The sequence below is a fragment of the Bombus fervidus genome, chromosome 9 (assembly GCF_041682495.2).
Source record: "Bombus fervidus isolate BK054 chromosome 9, iyBomFerv1, whole genome shotgun sequence".
NCBI lineage: Eukaryota > Metazoa > Arthropoda > Insecta > Hymenoptera > Apidae > Bombus > Bombus fervidus.
In genome coordinates, this window is record NC_091525.1 from 10,793,227 (window position 1) to 10,814,078 (window position 20,852).

The following is a 20,852-nucleotide window of genomic DNA, read 5'->3' on the forward strand; positions in this document are numbered from 1 at the left end:
CGCTGAAACCTGCCACAAGTCACAGAACACGATTCAAGGAACAAATCCTGAAGAGATGAAGTACCAAATGGTTCCAAGACTAATTCCAAAGTAGAAGAAATTAATCGGCTATTACTTAATCCGAAAAAAGTCTCGAGAATCTTCGAAAAATTATCCGAATACTCCAAAATGTCTCGCGACTCGCGGGAAACTCGCAGACCCAAAGAAAACAGATTCCGAGGGAAGAAACTTTCCAAAATCTCCGCGAATGCTTTTAGAAAATCAGGATTGGGAGATTAAAGTAATGCAGAGATAGCAGAGGCAGCAAATGTTGCGCGACGGCAAATCGAATCGACGTCGCGTCGAGCGAAAATCCGTAAAACGGGCCTGGAAAAGAAAGGGACACGTGAGTTTTTCCTTTTCGGCCGCATCCGCCACGAAGGAAAGTGAAATGGATCGCGTCGAGGCGTGCGTCTGCTCGATTTAAAGAAGTAATTTGCTTCGGTGAAATCAGCTCGCACCGACTCGTTGGACTTTCCAGCGACGAGCGAACATAAATTCTTCCTACGGCTCAACCGTATCCCCGAGCCGCTGCTATATATTTTCTCTCTTTCTCGTTTTCTCTCTGCCTCCTCCTTCGTTCGGGGGATATTTAATGTCCGGGAACGGACGCTGCCGCTTAGCGACAATTGTGTTTAATTGTCAGGAAAAAAGCATCTCTGCTTCTGCTCTCTTTTTCCTTCTGCTGGCCTCGCGTTTGTCGAGTCCCGGGCCTGTGTCAAAGGTTAGATAATTCGAATGGTCGAAGGGAATCGGTGGGAGAAGAGAAGAGACGAGGGAGACATCAGGACGTTCCTTAATTTTCCAACGACAAATTGGATCTTGTCGAAGTGTGAGTTCGCTCGAGGAACGTGTGTTTCGTCTGATTAGGTGGCTCGTTTTTTGGCTTCCTGCGAACAGATCGATGGATGCTCCGGGAGTTCGATTTTTCATTACCTGGACGAACGTGGCGACGTTTTGTAAAAGGAATTTTACGTTTGGCAAGAGGCGAAGGTTCTTGAGTGTCTCGTTCGATAAGATCGAAAAACCCTTCGCAGTGCGTAAGTATAAAACTGCAGATTTCCCTTCAATCGGCTGTATTCTTTCAGATGAAACATCTGCTAAATTCAATTAAATTTTACGCCTGAATTTCTGCGAGATTTCAATTCATATTTTCACGATTTTCACAGAAATCGGCGTTCAATGACTCGCGGTGCTGCTGTATTTAATTTAAAACCAGTAAAAGAGTGTTTTATAACTAGCTGCGCGTTCATGATTTCGTCCGCACAGTATTTAATTTATGTTTATTACTCTCTGTTTAAACATCCTTCGGGAGTTAAATTTCGAAAAACGCCCGAACACCTGTTCGCTTATTTTTAACGAGAAATTCGTACACCGAATTCCACATCCTCGATTTTAGCAACTCGTGGCATATGTATCTTTTTTACTGTAATAATTTTTTTTATCCTACACCTACGTCTCAAAAGGAGTATATTTCCAAAATTTCACGTTTCTAAGTATCCTGGCTTGTGCTAGGAGTTGATGAACGAATCATTCAGCCTTGCGTCATATAACTTGCAACTGTTATATAACTTATACAAAACTTAGAAATATATAGGCTACTATGCAAATTTCTATGCAAATTTAGATTTCTGAGAATACGATTAAAAAAATATAATTGCGCTAGAACATTATTCTATCCGTCAAGTATTACAGAAAGCGCTATGATACGTTATCATCTATCTCTATATTACGTACAGAGTTTTATGCAAATTTAGATTTTCGAGAATACGATTAAAAAAGTACAGCTTGGATGGAAGATTATTTTTTATCCTTCGAGTATTATAAAAAGCTTCGTGATATTTTAAGCGCTTTGCATACTCTGTATCTTTTCCCGTATTATGAACAATCTGTGCAATTGTACACCTTCGAAATTCCTGTAAATGCACGAAAGTCCACGATCTACCGATATGAATCCTTCGGATTTTCTACACAATCGCATAATCTGAGTTCCGCTGCAAAAAAAAAACTCCACGGTCCGTCAACAACGCTAATATATTCGCTCCAAATCGATGGAGATTTTTCGAATTAATGGGCTACGGCTGAACGGAGCCGGGGCGCGCGTAACGCGTAGAAACGGAATATTCATTACTTGATGCATCCACGGTCGTTCGTTTCTGGGTTGTGCAGCTCGCTGCAATATGCATGTGCGTGTCCACGTTGGTCAGCTTGCAGTGTAGGCAGGGACAGAGGATGCACATGACGCACACGTGCGATAGCACAATCAGTTTTAAACAATGCCATGGCCGAGAGAAACATGCTTTCGATATGGGAACCGCGATAGGCCCTCGAACGATCCAGAGAGTTTATCTTTCAATTAGCAAGTCGAGGTGACGATCGAGTGACTCAAATATTAGAAACTCTGCGTTAGTTCCGTGTATGTGGGACGTTTAGGCATGTGTCACGGGTCTTCGTGTTATTGAAATACGTGTTGTTCTGCGTAATGCGATGACTATGCTAAAAAATGGACAAATTTTATCGAAAATATAGATTATCAGAAATAAGAAATGAAAATAACGCTTTCAGCCAATTAGTCGTTCCGATTAATTTATTATTTTTTACTTTAGAAAAAAACATAGTAAAAGAAAGTAACTTATTTGTTGGAATAATTGCCAACAATAAGTAGAAACTTCGATGTTCAATATTTCAATTGGATCAATCGTTCATTGTTTGGAAATAAAAGGAGAACGAGATTATCTTGAAAAATATGTAGTCTATGTCCAACCATTACATATCCAACACTAGTGACGCGTATGATGCGTAGCTTCGATGATCAAGGTAAAGCTGCTATCACAAATATTGCAATTTTGTTTTCCTGTGTTTCAGCAGCAACGCACCGTGTGTATTGGCACAAGCATTGCGCTTAAAAGGCAGACATTTCTGATAAAAGAAAGATGTGTAATTTCAGAGGCGAGATAATATCTTTAACCTAACGTAATTATTTAATCTTGTCTAGGAAGCGAATTGATTTTAAACATCAGGCATTTAAACATTAAGAGAATTAGCGAAGAAAGTTAGATAAAAACGACAATAGCGGGCCAATGACTCCCATGGAAGTATCATGACGATTCTGCTAGATGCGAAAGCGTTTCCTGCAATTATCTCAAGACACTAATACGGTGAAACGCGTATCCGTATGGTGGTTGAATAATGTAGATAAAATGCTGGCACAGAGGCATTATGCGATAGTGCGTGCGTATTCTTCGATCGAATAACGCCAGTTTATATTCCACGTAGTGTTGCATCCTGCCTTGACGCAAGGTGGAACCTACGTATATGTCCCACTGGCCAATAAAGCCTGATACGACGTACGCTCGCGACGTGCCACGCGGAATACGAATCACGGCATGCAGCTGCCACGTTAAATTTCACTGTTTATTATGTCACCGAGCCATCGCGATACCCTGACGGATTGCCCTCCGGTTTTCCAATGATTTTAACGCGATTTCTAGCCGAATTTTATACATATGGTAAACCGGGGATAGGTTGAAAGAAAGATTCTACATTAATATCGTAATAATAAAATAAAAATTCCCTGCGCATCGAACACCCTTTATATTGATCGTTAACTTAGTTTATTTTTCGTTTCACACTGTCTTAGATGGTAATTACCCAAGAATACCATAAAAGAGCTTTAAAACGTTTCGAAGTAACCTTCGCGATGTAAAGAGTAATGAAAACTTAGAAATAAAATATCAGATAATTTATAACGTTGTTTTTCGCGTACCAAACGTCGCAGCAATCTACAAATTGTCTGAGACAATTTGTGTATTTGGAAACTACGCGTTCGAGCTGCCTACGCGAAGCAAAGAAGATAAGGAGAATCGGACAGTCAATGATCAGACGCGTCTCGATATTACCTTTATTCGAAGCTGTTTCAAGCGACGATTGTTTAGAGAAATATAAACGTTTAAAATATGTAATTTTACAATATTTCAGATACTAATTTACAAGCATTCTAACGTAATATGAGAACCAATATTGGGCCGTGATGGTGAAATAAAAATGGAAAAACACCTCTTGGAGACGAATGCTTTCTTGTTAAAGATTATCTTCCGATCCTATGAACGTGACAATTATGTTAAACAAAATCTATTCGTTCAGTCTATAAGTATGTATCGTCAATTTACTAAAGAAGCGATGCAACCGAGGAAGATAAATTTTTTAATAAATCAGTGTGACGTAGGAAATTATCAACTACTCGATGTTTGAGGTCACATCATCCAACGATTATTCGAATAATTATCTCTCGAATTATAATTGTTTCAAAGTATATGGCTTCCTATCGTTCGTAGAGTTGAAGCAACGTTTCAAGAACGGCTGAGTCGTTGTCACCTCCATTACAGAGGCTCGCGATATTATTCGTGAAACGGAAGCCAACCATTGTCGTGTTCCTTAACGCAATCGCAGTCCCACTTTTCTTCTTCCGCGAGCTTCGGTGCGTTGCACCGGTGCATCGTACTCGATGCAGCTGTATCGTGCTGGTTACGCGTCACGAGGAATATTTATCATCTTATTATTCCATTTCGTTCGGTACTCTACAAACGTAAAACACAGAAACATACAGCGTACAAACATAGAAACATTCAAACACACGCAGAGAGAGAAAAATAATACAACATTAATTATTTAAACGAAAAAAAAAAAAAAGGAAACGAAAGTAAGAATTGGAAAGTATGGAAAACAAATAGAAAATAAATTCTCTTCACAGAGAATGAAAACAGGAAATAAAAAATAAAGAAACATTGAATCGAGACGCGAGAATGGAGATCTTCTTTCGCGATGGAATATTGCCCTAAATAAAAGAGAGCGGAAGTGACACGGGAAGGAAGATAAGAGGAGAAAGATAAATAGTTGGAAGATGAAAGAGGGTGAAAGGTGAGGATACGGTGGATGCGATAGGGCGAGGTTTAATCTTTCTTAGCGAAGAAAATAATAAAGAAGAACAGGAAGAGGGCGAGAGGAGGGCAGAATGGAAACAGGTGGTACGCTGTTCGCTGCAGGATTTTTCCAATTATTTAATGAAAAGTGCAGAGCTTGTGCCGTTTTGAATATCCTAGAACCTGAAATCTTTATCTATTCGCTGTATTCCCATACAGATCTGGCACGATCAGACATATTCAGTCTGAAGACAGTCTCGTCTAAAGTCTTGCTTTCGTTCATTCTACTTCACAATACAAATTTTTCCCAGAAACATATTTAACTCGATCTCGAATCTCTCGACTTTCGATTTACCTAAACCTGCCAATAAGAAACAGTTCGTCATACAACTACGATTCACCAATTCTCCTTACTATAATTTCTCCTTCGCATAATAGAACTTCGTATTCGGATCAGTAGATTCAGTCGATACGAGTCGGACGCTAACCGAACTGCCGTGTCCATGCGCGTAGTGGTCTTTGCCTTGGCGTAATGCAACTTCGCATCCAAATAAGTGCAAATTCACTCGGTAACGATACATTTAACCAAAGCATAGTTTCGATAAATGGAATTGCAACGTAAACGTTAACAACGCATCGATCGAAGGAACCAGAAAATCCAACGGTAAACTGATGCGAAGAGACGCAACGAGAACTCTCGCGGGTCGAGAGGAGCCAAAAGAGAAACCAAGACATTCCCCTTGAGGTGTACGAGGAAGGTTGGCTAAGGTGTCGCGGCGAGGAGAGAGTGGCGACGGACAATGGATGCGTAGTTAGTAAATTACAGGCTGGCCAGCACAATGGCGTGCAGCGTGGCGTGCGTGCGTGCATCGCCTATGACTATGCACGCGTGTTTGTCTATGTTCCCTGGTCTCCCGCCTGCCCGCGCAACCGCTGTCGCTCCGTTTCTCTCTGCAGGCCACGGTTTATACAGAGAACAGCGTGCAACGGCGCGTATCCACCGTTCGCCCATGCATACAGAGTCCGCGTGGGAGATTCTCGGTATACATCAATCCGAGCCGCTGCAGGTACCTGTACATTACGCGGCCGTGCATTAGATATCCGCGCCAAGATTTCACTCTGTCCTCCATTCCTATTGCACTCGCTTCTCTGTTCGCGTCGATCCACGTCCCCGGATCTCCTTCATCTAGAACCATCCACGGTAATGCGTACGACTTGTCCGTTTCTTCTTTGTGCTTTTGCGCAAATATTCCACCCACGTGGAACCTTTGTTTCGAGTGGAATATTTGCGTTAACGTTGACCTGGCTTAATTAGCTGGCTGAGTAATATCACGGAATTAACCTGCAGTACGATCCTCAAATATTTATTTTAATTATTTCCATCTTGATCTCGTTTCAATAAACGGGAAATGTTTGTAATGTTCGTAATGTTTTAACGATGTTCGATATGAAATTTGTAAACATAGGAATTATACGAATCAACTGGAATTTTTGCACATTTTCTTCGGATGTAAAATATTCTTTCAGGCAATGTGACCAAGTTGAGCGAAAGAACACGGTAGGTAGTATTGAACAAATTCCTGAAACCTAGAGAATTTAGAAAATCGTTCAAATTATAGTAAAATATGTTTATTCGATATATTTCTTTAGTTCATCCTTGGTTTTACCTTATCTTCGGTTGATTTACAGCTGTAACTTGTCTCGGTGGTATGAGACACCTTGTATATTTTAAAATTAATATCAGTAGAACGCGTGCCCCTGATGTATCGAATAGACTCTTGAATTATACGAAGCAGTTCCTATCAACTTTCTTACGCAAAGTACAGGAAATATCTCGCTTCAATAAAATATATCAATTATTAAAACCCCACTGTCTCCAGTCCCACGATCAACGATTGTAGCTTCCCATGCTATCGATTACGTCTCACGGCAGACCTGCACGTTCACCAACCAAAAGAGCCTTCCCTGCTAGTTGGTATAAACCTGACATATCACGAAACCTGGATCGCGTAGACATTAAAATCCGACCTATCGAAAGCTGCAACAAACCTATAGGTACCTTCATATATATCTATAGCGTTCAAGCGGTGAGATTTGCTAATTAGCGATCTAAGGCCAGTTGCTCGTTAACGCTGCGATTTATCGTCGAGCCAGCAACGAAGAAAAGAGACGAAACCGAGTCAGCTACCGACTAAATTGATATCAAACAAAGAAGAAGGAGAATCCACGAGTCAAACTCCAAGAACGAAGAATAAAATCGAAGAAAGGGAGAAAAGAAGAAGGAGAAAGATGGATCGTGGGGCAAGATAAGAGTAGACGAAAAAACGAAGAGTATCGAGGGCGGAGAACGAAGGAAAGGGAAGGGACTGAAGAGTCAAACTGGGAAGAGCAAAGAAATCAAACGTGAAAACTAAAGTGAAAGGAAGGAAGGGAAATCTAAGAGCAGAAAAAAGTCGAAGAAACGAACAAAAATTGAAGGGGCAAACTGCAAAAAGCGAAGAAACCAAAGACAAAGAGTAAAATCGTAGAAACGAGGAATTGAAGAGACGAAAGAGAGGAAACGAAGAACAGGCCGGTTTCTAACGATGGAAAAAGACCGAGCACCTAAGGGTAAGGCAAAAGGGGCGCATCTCGTTCGTATTTCGCAGAGACTAGACGACCGGTGTAATACTTTATTTGTCCGCCCCTGGACTTCTTTCATTCTATCTCTCTTCTTTATCGACCGTGCTCGACCGCGATTCTTTTCACACTCGGCCATCTTTTCCGCCATCTTTCTTGCTAATTACCCGACCCCCTTTCCACCCAGAAATCTCTCCTCCCTTCCCATCCCCCATCCCCACTTTCTTGTCTTCCCTCCTTTCTTTTTACTTCGCTTTTTTCTCCTTCTTTTTGACTGGTGTGTAGGCGAAGATGCATAGATACAGCGGAGAAGCAGCTTGATGTTTTCCGTAAGTGCTTTTTGCTCGTTGATTCTCGCGAACCGCGGCTTCTTCGCGGAACACCGCATGAAATATTCAAACCACCCGTACCCCACCTCTTGCACAGTTTTATGGCCAATTTTGGTGTATTTGTTTGCACGAACTTGCTTCGCGGAGATTAGGTAGAGGCGGAAGATCGTCGGGAAGAATAATGCGTTTCATTGACGAGGACTTCGCGGTCGAGCGGAAAAGCGTCGTGCGATGCTGAGAGATTCGAATCATTTTAGTATTCAACGAGCGTGATCAACGATTATCGAGACATTTTGTGATTTAAAAGTTGCAGGAATTGAGCTTTTTGGGCGGAAACGACGCGAGAATGTGTTCTTTTAAGAACTCGATCTGATCTGCTGCGATTTGCGAGAATGTACAGGTTGTAAAATGCGTGCAATAATCGATTTAAGAGCATAAATCGTAAAATGTTTGAAACTATCGATTTAAAGGCATTAGATCGTAAACTGTATAAATAAAATGAACCTTCGTTTTTGACGGTAAACATTTTGATAATAAATTCGCAGTGTTACCTTGATAAAACGCTTGGCCTTGGTCAAGAGACCCAACGTGGTGTGTCTTGAGGTTTCAGGACCCAACGGAACCAACACCTTCAACTTTTCGAGGCAATTTCTGAGGTGCGCCCTCCTGTAACAAAAATCCAATTAAACATTTAACATGTCGTGTACGACTCTCTGATTCTTATTTATCAGAAATAACGTTCTTAAATTTTCACATCTCGTACAGGATTTAGGTAAATTTCATTTCTGCGAAACTATTATAGGAAATATAATTTTAATACGATCTTAATATAACAATCTGTAATCTCGAGCCACGTTATACGTTTGATGGTCGAATTATAGCGAACATTTAATCCTAATTAGAGGTCTTAATACCCAGACTTTATTAATTTGCTTATTATAGTAATTTTCTTTCAATCCTTAAAATTCCCCGTACTTTAAACCATCCAGAGAAGCAGCGAATATAGACGAGAAGAATTTAATTTTATTACACATAAATAATATATATTTTATAAGAAGATTATAGTCCATTAATAACCAGTTAATACGTCCGTAATAATTTTTCACATTTATCACACAGCACAAAATGAAATTTGTTACAGTTCTCCAATAAATGTAACGAGTGTACGTCTTTAGACTACTTATGGCTGATGGTATATACCCTAATCTCCTACCATTGTCTCTCTGAGTCTCGCTCCTATTTCATTCGGGTCGTATATACCTTGTAATGTGAAATACCGAATAACACAGAATTTGTTAGCGGTTTCCAATAAATGTAACGAGTGTACGTCTTTATTCTATCTTATGGCTAATAGTATATATTCTAATTTTCTACCACTGTTCCTCTAACGATGTCCTCCTCCTATTTTATTCGCATTGTATGTACCTTCTAATATAAAATACGAAATAAAACAGAATTTTCTAGCGTTTTCTAATAAATGTAACAAATTAATGCCCGATTACTTACGTCTAGGGTACAAGTTTCGACGAAAGTTCGTGCTTCCATAAATACAGTTAGAGAAAAAGATCTTCCGATTATCATAAAGGACACACTGTTATTTCACATAGTTTTGCATATTATGTGCTATCTGTATATCTCCGCGTCTTTGAATTTCCCGTAAATGCGTAAAAATCCATAGCCTATTTATGGATTCGCGATCCACGATTCACCATGACGGAGTACATTATAAATAACATTGAAATCAGTTGCACGAACTAATTAGCAATATTTATCTGCCACGTGAATAAATAGATGCAACTGCGCCACCAATTACACGGTACCGTTAAACCCACCCTCGCGGAATCAACCAGCCAACCCATCTTACGTTATCTCTCGAAACTCCGACAGTAAAGCTATGGTAGTCTGACCAACGCGGAGCAATTTCACGCGGCCTCGATTCGTCTTGTCCGGAGGTTTTCGAATTACCCACGGGCAACGGGAAAACCGCGGGGTGGCATTCGTTTTTCGCGTCACGTAGACCGGCCAGCGACGAATGGAGCGGAATCCAGCCGGCAAACAGACGGCGAAATTGAACGGGGGAATCCCCATGGCGCGTCCCCACGGCAAGCCGACCTCGTGCAGAGAGTCGCTCGCCGCGAAAGTGTCCGGAAGAAACCGATAAGATCCCGATTATCGCGGCCATCATGGCCCATTAGCCAAACGAATCGCGCGATAAACATACAGCCGGAATACCAAAGCGGGCAATTATTTCCATTCGGCCCGAGAATGGCTTACACCGAGTCAGGTGAAAAAGGGCTGATCCTTCTCTTTTTTCTTTTTTTTTTTTTTTTTTTCCACTCTTGCAGAGATTTCGTACAGCGAAAAGATATCGGTCGGCTGATTCGATTATCGGCGCAGTTTGAATTCTTTCCCTGCAACGGTTTAAGGTTCCAAGCGTTTTATACATCGACGAGGAAGTTTTCAGATTAAATCCTGCTGCGCCCTTTTGGGCATTTTCGACGCAACGCAACGTTTCTCAACGCTGTTCGAAAAGTGTGCCACGTTTTAGGAAAATACGAAAGAATTGCCATCGACGCGCGTGATTTCTCTTCGCGATTTTACGTTGGAATTTTTCTTATTCGTAGGAACAAGAGCGAGATTGCGATATACAAATTCGAGAATCGTGGCAGGGTTAAGATGAATCTGTTTGAATTTGTAAGTAGAAATTTTACACTCGCAAGTTTCTTATCTCGTATCTTAGTACCGCTGTTCTCGCTTTGCATTCACGTTTTTATCTCTTCGAGTATTTTCCCTTTTCCGAATAACTTGATTCATAAAAAACGTTGGAATACGCGAGAGGTAATAAAATTAAAATAAATATGAAATCCAAATACTTGAAGATCAACGTTAATACATAAAAACACGCTGCCGGCCAGAAGATACTGCCCTCAAGTTCCGCGGAAAGGAACTACGAAGATGTATTGAACGGTCGGAGACGCGAAGATTTATTTCGAGCGTCCGACAATAATAAGTTGGAGGCGCGTCACGTGTGGCAAACACGCGCCATTACAGCCATTTAATTATAAGTTTATGCCCGGTTTATTGTTCCGCCGTGGAAAATGGAGACGCCGCCGACGTCGGGGTTCTCAGGACAGCGACGTTGTTCGCCATCGGGCGACGAAACGGGCCAGGCAAAGACGTCTGGAGACGCGCACAACCGCGTTTGCACGTACGTTTTACGAGAAACAATAAGCTGGCTCCGGCTTAATGACGTCATCAAACGGTATTATGTCTCGCGGGCCGCGGAGTGGACGGTTTCCGGGCTTGGATGGATGCATTCTGGACGCGAAACGCGTTATGCACGGCCATTTAGGAGAAGGGCTTCTGCGTTTAAGCGACGACGACGCGCCAACGAAAGTTAGTTTCGCCACCAATTCCGGAACCTGGTTCAACGTTCTTGCGTTTTAGTAATGGCAGTACCGTGATTTACGTATAATTATTATGGTTGTAATATGATGCTCCTTTCGTTTTGTTTCGAATGAAGTTTGCTGTGTTTTTTTCTTTTTTTTTTTTTTTAACCTTTGATAATTAAAACTATTGCGTTGGAGAGTACGAGATGGAGACTTGTAATTTAAGTATAATCATTGTGAATGTAATCTCTTGTTTCGTTTTAAGTGGAGTTTTGCATTTTTTGGAATTTAAGATATTTACAGCGGACGTTGAAACGGAGTATTGTAATTTATGTGTAATTATCGTAATTTACAAATTATATTACTTTCCGCGACATTTATCGTCTAGCTAAAATGATATTTTCTAAAGCTAAAGTTCATCTTATATTAAGCCTTCTTTAAAAATATTAACCGTCACATCAAAGTTGTGAGAATGCGATTTTTATTCTCCTGATAAAGTCACGAGACACAAAATCTTTCCTACTCTCATTAACAAACTTCCACAAAGTATGTTCCCTTGTGAACGTCCAACACGAATTATCTTCTAGTTACATCTTATTTTGCAATTTGGTGAAACTTTACTTAAATTATCGAACGGAGACGAACTCGAAGCGAGCAAAAATTTTTCATTGAATAGCCGGCCGAGCTCGTAATCATCGCCTTACTCGATTCTCCGATAGACCATAAATTCATTTCGTGGGAATTTTCCGTTCTCGCAAAACGGTCGAAATGCTTGATTAAATTTTTTTATTCCCAGACGAAGACACTGTTCGTCGAAGGTATTGCGAGTTTCGGACGCGTCAACCGGTTATCGATCCAGCCATAAGATATTCAATTTCCAGAGATGTGGCCATCGGATTTTCTCAGACGAACGTTGACCAAACCGCTGTTGCACCGATCAATAGTTTCCACGGTGGACTTTCTGATTTTTCCTTGACTGTTTTTAAATAATTTAAATAATTTACGTGGATGATAAATACATTCTAAATATACCAACCATGGTAACGATGCATAGAGTTTAAAATAAAATATTAGGTAGTTTAGTGCATCATTTTCGGTGTGTCAAATATCGTAACGATGTACGTCGTAATACGATTTATCGAGAAAATAATCGTTTCGTTCAGCTTCGAAGCAAAGGAGCTAAGGGAAATCAGACAATCAATGGTCAGACACGCTTCGGTAGAAGTTATATTTCCTATTTGAAATTGCGTCGTAAAACAATTGCTTAGAGCAATATGAACTTTTAAAATATTTAACTTTACAACGTTTTACACATTAATTCGCAAGTGTTTTAAAATGACATAAAAAATCGAAGTAATAATCGTAACAATTTAATGAATATGGTATCAGCCTGATTTTAAACCAATCCTTTTTCTCGGAAATCTCATCGAAACGAAGACAAAGAAGCGCGATCAAAAACTCGCCAATAACGGCGCACAGTAATTACAATTAATTGCAATTAGTTTTACAGCTCGACCAGCCACAGTCACCGGAGGCCACTAAATCACACGGTAACAACGGCTGAAATTAATTATGTACAAGCATCGAGTCGTATCGCGTGAACTCGCGACAAGCACTCGATTCCAGACACTCGATTATCCGACACGACATTGGTTCTTTCGTCCGTAAAAATCGAGTTAGAACCATTTAAACTTTCCTTGGGAAAGTGAGATAAAAACTATCGTACATCGCCTATATGGTAACGATCCTACGATTCAGCGACATTAGTCAAATATGAAAGAAACTATCGTCGAGGAAAAGAAGACGTGGAATTTGTAACCGAATGAATTTTTATTCGTTTACTCGAGAAAGAAAATAAAAAATTTAATTCGTTCATGTTCCGTAACAAAAAGATAAAAAAGACGTTGACCTTGTGATCCAGGCATACTTTCAGAAATTCTAAAGGAATTCAAGAGGAATTTAATTAAACTGAAAATTAATTTACTCTTACGTAAAACTAAACCAAGGATTTTTTTTTATTCTACCATCTTTTCACTATAGAATAATTATCTTTGCCAAGCTTACCTAAATTAAACATCTAATAAAAAAAAGATACTTAAATTCTTTCATGCCAAGTATTTGAAAATAATAGGATTGTTTATCCGAAGAAAAATCATTTTCTGTAATGGAAACTTGCTTAAATTACAACGAATGGAAAATTAGCGATCGCGTAAAGATAGTGAGATACAGAGAGTGAGAGGGGGAGGAGAGAAAGAGAGAAGCGAACTCGGACGTGGATGTGCATCAGAGGCGAAAGTGTAAGCGGCTTAAAGGCGCAGCAGCCGGCTTGAAAACCGAACGCTCCGGCGCGGCGTCCCGTAATCCTCCTCTAACTAGGTCCACGCGCTGTTGCCATGAGAAGGAACGTGTAATCGGTTCGTTTGAATTATTAAAAGAGGCCGGCCGCCCTTATACGCGGCCCGTTCGCCAGAATTCACCCCCGTTCGCTGTTTTTCCTCGCTTTTCCCAGCCTTTATTTTTACCTGTTCCTCTCCTCGAGAGCGTCACGCTCCAACAACTCGTGTACGCGCGCGAATACCCGCTCGATTACCTCTAAACTGTTCGCCACCGTATATTGAAAGCGGTCGTTCGGTCTAATATCGTGGCCGTATCACGAAACTTCAGACAGAAAAGGAATCGATAGTTTTTAGTCGCTTGTACGTAATTCCAAATAAGCTGAAGAATGTTTAAGGTAGCTTCAGGATCAATCAAAGTTTTATGATCGATGGCACAAAGATAGTCTAGAAGTCATATAAGGATATGCAAAGTCGTTTGAGGATAATTGGAGAACCGTATGGTAGTATTCAAACTGGCGTTAGAAGGTCTTGCAAACTCATATCCATGATTCTGACAAGAACGATGTAGTCAGCTGCATCGAACGCCAAGTTTTCTGAAGATCCTTCGAAAGTTACTTCAAGACTACCATAACTTATGAAACAATCCGATAGTTAACCAACTATCTACACGTATGCGAGTTTCATCAAGATACAAAACCGTCTTATTATTAGATTGTCTCGAATATTTCCTCACTATCGTCGACAAACGCCGATATCCATAAACATTTAGATAGAAACGTTCTTCGATTTCGAAAATATTTAACGTTAATCGTACGAATCAAAATTTGTAACCAACAAAATCTCGCGACTCTCGATATTTATACAAACTTAAAGCGATTTTAACGTAAAACTTACAATTAAGCAAAAGATCCTGCAAATAAAAATCCACAGATTCGAACAAAAGCAGCGATCCACCTCCATCGGACACGAGGAAAATACGAGGAGCACGATAATCTCTCTCTCTCTCTCTCTCTCTCTGTTCTATCTGGAACAGCCAGCAGCCACGTCAGAAATTCTCGTCGTTCCCATGCTATCAACCTCATCATTCTTTGACATCCTTTCTCGACGGAGCAGCTCGATGCAACATTTTTGCCGCGGGCCGAGAGTCCGGGAAGCACGGGTCGGCCCTCCAATCGATACGACCGTGTGACACCGGCATTATGAAATTCCTGTCCCGCCTGTTAGGCGTACCAGAGCCTGATGAATAAATACTTCGCGCGGAATTCTCGTGTCGAAGTCAGCGGGTGTGCTTCGCGAAGACCATGTCGAGAGTACCTGGCTGTGCGTTCAAAGGGCTCAGGTTAGAGTCTATGTCCTAGACGAAGGTAGGAGACGCGACGCGTGGTTATCATTAACGTTTTCACCGTCGATTATTAATTCGCGATGCTTGCCTCCGACTGGCAAACACCCAGAGAATAGCGAAAATCGTTCGAATGATCTGATGGAATATTCGACGTCGAATCCACATGGTTTCGCTTTGTGCTTCGTATCTTCAGGTTTTGCCTCTTTGAGAATTTATTAAGTCGTTTAATCTTCCACGTGTTCTCGTTGCAAGTTTCACATGCAAAGTATCATGAGTTCAATCGTCAACTTATTTCACAGACTAATCTCTGTATTCGTATTTCGCGATTTCGAATTCTGATAAGAATTCTAAAAGAACTTATCTCAAATATCATCTTCGATATATTCTAACATTTAGTATTCGAGGATAGAAAGGTTAATGAAGATGTTAATCAACGTTGATGAACTAACATTCCCAGCTAGTAACATATGTCGTAAACGCTTCCGACCTGGTAGAAATAAGATTGTAACACCAGACACCGACGCTATCGAAAATCTAAGAAAATAATATTCAACGATTCTACATAGAAAATGACAGATACGTCATAAATTTTATCGCAAGAAAATATTAACAAATATCCCGTATTAATCCTTTCGTTTCTACGACTAATATAACACACGTATACCTATTTATTGTAGTATGTACTGCTGTTGACCTCAAAGGCATTTCGAAAATAGACTCTATGCACTCTAGTCGACCATAAAATTGTTTAAATGAGATCGTTAAATATTCAATGAACTATACATGCGTTCAGTTACTACTTTACCCACACAGGCTACGCATATATGCATCTGTTTTTTTCTTTTTTGTACATCGTTCAGATGCGAAGTACCAGCAATTTGCATATTTAGTCATACTTCGTAACAGCCGTTTAGGAAATATAGCTGTCGCGGAAAAACGAAAGGGAAAAGGAAAAAGTAAAAGAATTAATTTTGAGACGAACTGTATCGAGCAACATACGAACGCCGTCGCCGCGGTTGCAGCGAGTGCATTGGCCGGCCATGAGTTAGATCGGTTTAACAGCCGCCTGTAAACAGCCTCGTAACTTCTCCGCCCCTTCTCTCCTATCTGCATCAACCCCTTCCCGACTATTCTATCGCACATTCATCTCCTCGTCCCTGTTGCATATTCCTTTCTCCATCCATTGCCTCCTTTCTATCACTGTGCTTCTGTTTCCCATTTCGTCTCTATTCGATCTGCCGTTCTGACCAAGAACGTTGCCGGCAAGCAAAATAATTTAAAGACGAGGAAGTGGAACGGTTGTCAAGCGAAAACTCCGTTGCAACTCAATGAAAACTTGTTTTACAACTCGTATGACCCAGAAAACAAATTTCACTTTGGTATTTATAAAGTAGAATCGACTGAAAAACAGAGTCGTTGGATAATGAGGAAATTTATTTTAATAAAGGCAATTAATTTCCACGCTTCACAGTTTAGAACGTTCTTACATTCCAGCTGATACAGTCAGGAACGAAAGTAAGAGGACATATAGTGGTTAAAGAATCTTTACACGACGATCTAATTATTTCGAATTATTCGTTAAATAATACATGAACTACGAGAACGTGTAATAAATAAAACTTCGATACGCATGCAACGTGTTAATTCGACGAAACTTCGTCGATTCCGTGTTTCCTCTACCTGCCCACTCACTTTTATCCCCGACTGTACACGTTTTCTTCCACGTTTTTCTTACAAATCAATTCCAAGTCACCTACACATATTCACGTAGCACTGGCGAAGAAAGAAAATCCAAGAAAACGTATTCCCAATGAACAATCAATGTCGAACACTTTGCTCGCTACGTATCGCGCACAATACAGTTCGTACAACGACGAAAGTCGATTAGAATTTCAACGATGGCACGCGCAATAGGAACGCGAAAACACGGGCATTTGTTCGGTTGTTATGTTCCGTACGCTCTCGAACGTAGATAATTCGATCGGATAAAAGAAATCGCCGGAGCAAGACAAACAAGCAATGTGTCGTATGGTCTGGTCTGGTGTGGCCGAGGCACTCTGGTTCGTTCACCCTTGTAAGTGACATTATCCGCCTGTGTTACCGTAACGCTTCAGCTTTTATGTACTAATTATCGGCTTCTACGTTTTCTCGTAGTCGGCTGGCATAAGTCGTTCGGCGGCATTCCAGGCCGCGCTACTTCCGTGGGAACGGTCTTTGTTCGTTAACTTCGACGTTTTCCCGGGGACTGTAAGTCTTCGTTCGACGAAACGACATTCATACATCGCGTCTCAAGATTCTCCGCGTTTAACAGTATCGCGATTGTACCGTTGATTTCAAGATACGAGAGCCAAGTATATCGTCCATATCGCGTTTGTTTATTACATTTGTTACGAGTAGCAAGGAAAATGAAACGAAATTGGTAATACAATTGTTTCGTGTCTTAGCTGCTTTAAACTTCTTACCAAATCTTGCCAAGTAATTACACGCTGTTACGTTCTTATACGATAATTGAAACGTTTAACTTTTACTTTGTTAATCGTAGTTAGATTCTGCTACTGTATGAGAAATCGATTGGAAGCAGCAAAATTTGATGTAATATAATATGTAGTATTCTATATCGAATATAATATATCGTAATTACTCGAGTTTGTTAAAGAAGCAATTACTGCGTATGTAATAAGCAGGACATTTAATTCTATGATACTGTGATACTGAACTGTACAGGCTGTCTCCGAAATTATGGTACAAGCGATCGAGTAGTGGTTCTACGTGTAAAAGTAAGTCGAGAAAAGCGACAACATTTTCACACGCTTCGTTCTTCGGACAAATGAAAAATGAAGTTTCGAATTATGTTCTGTGTTCTGTATTTTGTATTATGTATAATGTATTATTAAATATGGCCCATGTCACGATTCGTTTCTGTTATCGTCGTTATCTTATATCTCCGTGGTATCAGTTGTTACTTTCCCTTATTCCGTATTTAATTTGAGTGATTCCACGAATAAAGATAAGATTAGTAGTATTTTTTTATTAATCATTTTATTAATCAGGAAGCAAACTAACAACTCGAGGCTGTTACCATTTCAAGAAATAAAGTCCCACGCTTAGAATAATTAAAACGTCTAATTTTCAAATGTCCTGCCCTAACTACAGTTCAACTCTCCAGCCGTATAGAGAGTTAATTAAAAGCGCAAATTAATCTCGATTCAACAAAACATTCTCAAAAAACAATATATTCGTCCCGCTTTGAATTCCCAAATCAATTTACCCTATCGAATTTAGGATGTCGGTTGGTTCCCTGGTGACGATTGGTCCCACGAGTGCAACGCGGTATATTTCAATTCTTCCGATTTTCCTTCGACCTGCGCTCCGTTTCCCGCGTCGAGTAATCGAATCCATCAGCGAGCTTTTCGAGACAGTGTGCCGGTCACGCGAGTGCGTGTCGTAGCGTTATCGCGAGGAAGTTGGGCGCGTGCGAGCGTGCGCCCCGGCCAATAAATCGTCGCCTGATATTTTCGTGCCATTTTTCGCGATTTATAATTTCGATTTAACACGTCCCCGCGGTGAGATAAAGCATCACGCGAGTCTATGCCGGTGGTGTATTGCTTCTGGTATCGGGCTCGAGAAAAGGGAAAATTATTCTGTGCGATTACGCGGCGCAGGATGGCCGGGAAAACGGTTTAATAATTCATGAAGGCACGCGGTGATTTTTCATGGAATCTTGATCCCCGCGTTTCTTCCTTCTTCCCGCGTTTCCGCGACGCTCCTCGGTTTATTCCGATCGCTTCCTTGTTTCTTTTCTTAAAGAACCGAATTACCGTCGTATTTTTTACGCCTCGAGAAGCTTCTTGCTCGTTGAATTAATAGCAAGATGGTGTAAGACGTTTGTTAGATTTAATTGTTTATCGAGGAACGATCCTGTTTGACAAGTAGAACAGAAAGACAAAACGAAACGTTTCAAGCTATATCGATGATATTATTCGCTGTAATATTATTATATAATATCGTAACATTGTTCGATAATATTCGATTAAACGAGACTACACTGTACAATGTAAGACAAATGGCTGTAACGAATGACATGGATCGACACTGATAAACTGTTGTTTCCCTTACCACGCTAGTCCCATTGGGCCCGCAGATCAATAAGACTTCCAATAATTTCTTTATTGTAAAGAAAAGACATAATATATTTATTTTTCTGCAGCTTCGACTATCGTACCAACGTCGCAAATGTGCCCCGCAAAACTTGGCTCTCGTTGATGCAATTTATATCGACCAGCGACATTTACCAACCCTTTATCGTTTCTTCGCCTCGTCTTTCCTATCATATCATTCGATACCATATCAATTCACCCTTCGTTCACACTCGACCCACCTAATCTTGCCCCCAAAACCAGCCACAACCGAGACTTCCTTATCCAAACATCGTCGAAACCTTCGTTCACCCCGAGCATCCCTTAGTTCCATTCATCCCTCTGGGAAGATGAAGATGGAATCCGCGTCAACGACGTTCACGAAGTGGAAGGGAAAATCGATTAATAAGCCGTAGAAGCGGCTGGTCGTGATAATTATTGGCGATCAAAGGGCGGCAATCAATCGGGCTCGCTTAAAATCCCAGTCCAGCCTCGCCGTCCCCTTCGAACAGCGGCCGCGCCACCCGAAATTAACATCCCCTGATTAATTGGACGTTTCGCAGAGTGGCTTGCCGGAGCTACGGCTTAGCAATTTATTACGACGGATACTCGAGTCGCTGAGGCCAACTTGTACGAACTTACGCCTCGCTTAAACTTGCCTATTCGTAAAGCGAGCTCGCAAAACGGGTTGTAAAGGGGGTTGCAGGCGAAAGGGGTAGGAAGAGGCGAAAGGACGTGGAAGAGAGGCGCGGCGCTTTCGCGCGGTTCCGGTCACGAATAGACGTTCCTTCTCTCCGTGGCTCTGTACACGACCAGCTACACGAGTCGACCGGAGAATTTCGTTTTATCTTAATTAAACGGCGTTCACTCGGTCAAGACGGCCGACCCGCCACCGACTACCATTGCCCGAGCTGACTTGCAATCTTTTGGCAAACGCTCGCCTCCGCGTTTCGAAAGTGACGGAGCGTGCGACGAATTTGATTTTGGTAGTGGCGGGAAAAATTTCGGAGAAAGATGTCGATCTAAGGCTAAGGAGTTACTAGAGTGCGGGATCTTGGGAATTTTTGGAAGATTTTTTGGTGTACGAAAGTTATTTCAGCTTGGAATTCTGTTATCTCAGAAGATTCTTTGATGAGAATGTTAGCGCGCTATTGATAACGATGGACTTGAACTGATAATAAAGTTGGCAGGAAATTCAGTACAGGTACAAATAGGAAAGCGAACCGAAATTTTTATAGGAAGTTTCTTTAACTTGTAACAATAAAGGTTTAACCCATGCGAAATTAACGGACGTCGTAGTTCGTTAAGAGAATCTAAGCTCCTAACACCTCGCCGCTTCGAAATCTCATTAATGAAGCAACATCACGCTAAATCTCATTACCCAGATACCAACTTCTCACACGCATAATTTATTCATTGGTTTTTAATCCTATGTATATGTATCCGCTTAAATGTGACAGAAGTCACGAGTGTAATTGCACAGTTAGAAATATTTAGGTGAAATATGCCCGACCACTGAAACTTTCACAGTTCGAACGAAGCAAAATTCTTGTTTCTAAAAAGTTGCTAGCCGAGAATTAAGAGTCAAGAGTCGAGGATGAAGAATGAAAGATCGAAGATCGGCACCCAAGAATCGAGCATCGTGAAATCAGGATGGTCGAGAATTAAAAATCGCCGACTAAGTTCCAAGAGTTCACGATCGAGAATCGACGTTTAGGAATGGAGAATCAAGCAAAACCAAGA

The 20,852-nt window shown here is 40.9% G+C and overlaps 1 protein-coding gene and 1 long non-coding RNA gene across 12 annotated transcripts in view; one reads left to right on the top strand and one right to left on the bottom strand.

Moving 5' to 3' along the window:
* LOC139991173 (uncharacterized) overlaps positions 1 to 20,852 on the top strand; it is a 143,964-nt gene that overhangs the window by 110,526 nt on the left and 12,586 nt on the right. The gene's annotated exons all lie outside the window — the stretch shown is intronic.
* Mxd (MAX dimerization protein) overlaps positions 1 to 20,852 on the bottom strand; it is a 233,250-nt gene that overhangs the window by 106,609 nt on the left and 105,789 nt on the right. For all 11 annotated transcript variants that reach the window (XR_011800738.1, XM_072011077.1, XM_072011079.1 and 8 more), the window contains exon 5: positions 8,458 to 8,572. Coding sequence is in view for 10 of the 11 variants with exons in the window: in XM_072011077.1 (XP_071867178.1) it covers positions 8,458 to 8,572 (115 nt within the window). In the remaining variant the exon portion in view is untranslated. The remainder of the gene's footprint in view (positions 1 to 8,457; positions 8,573 to 20,852) is intronic.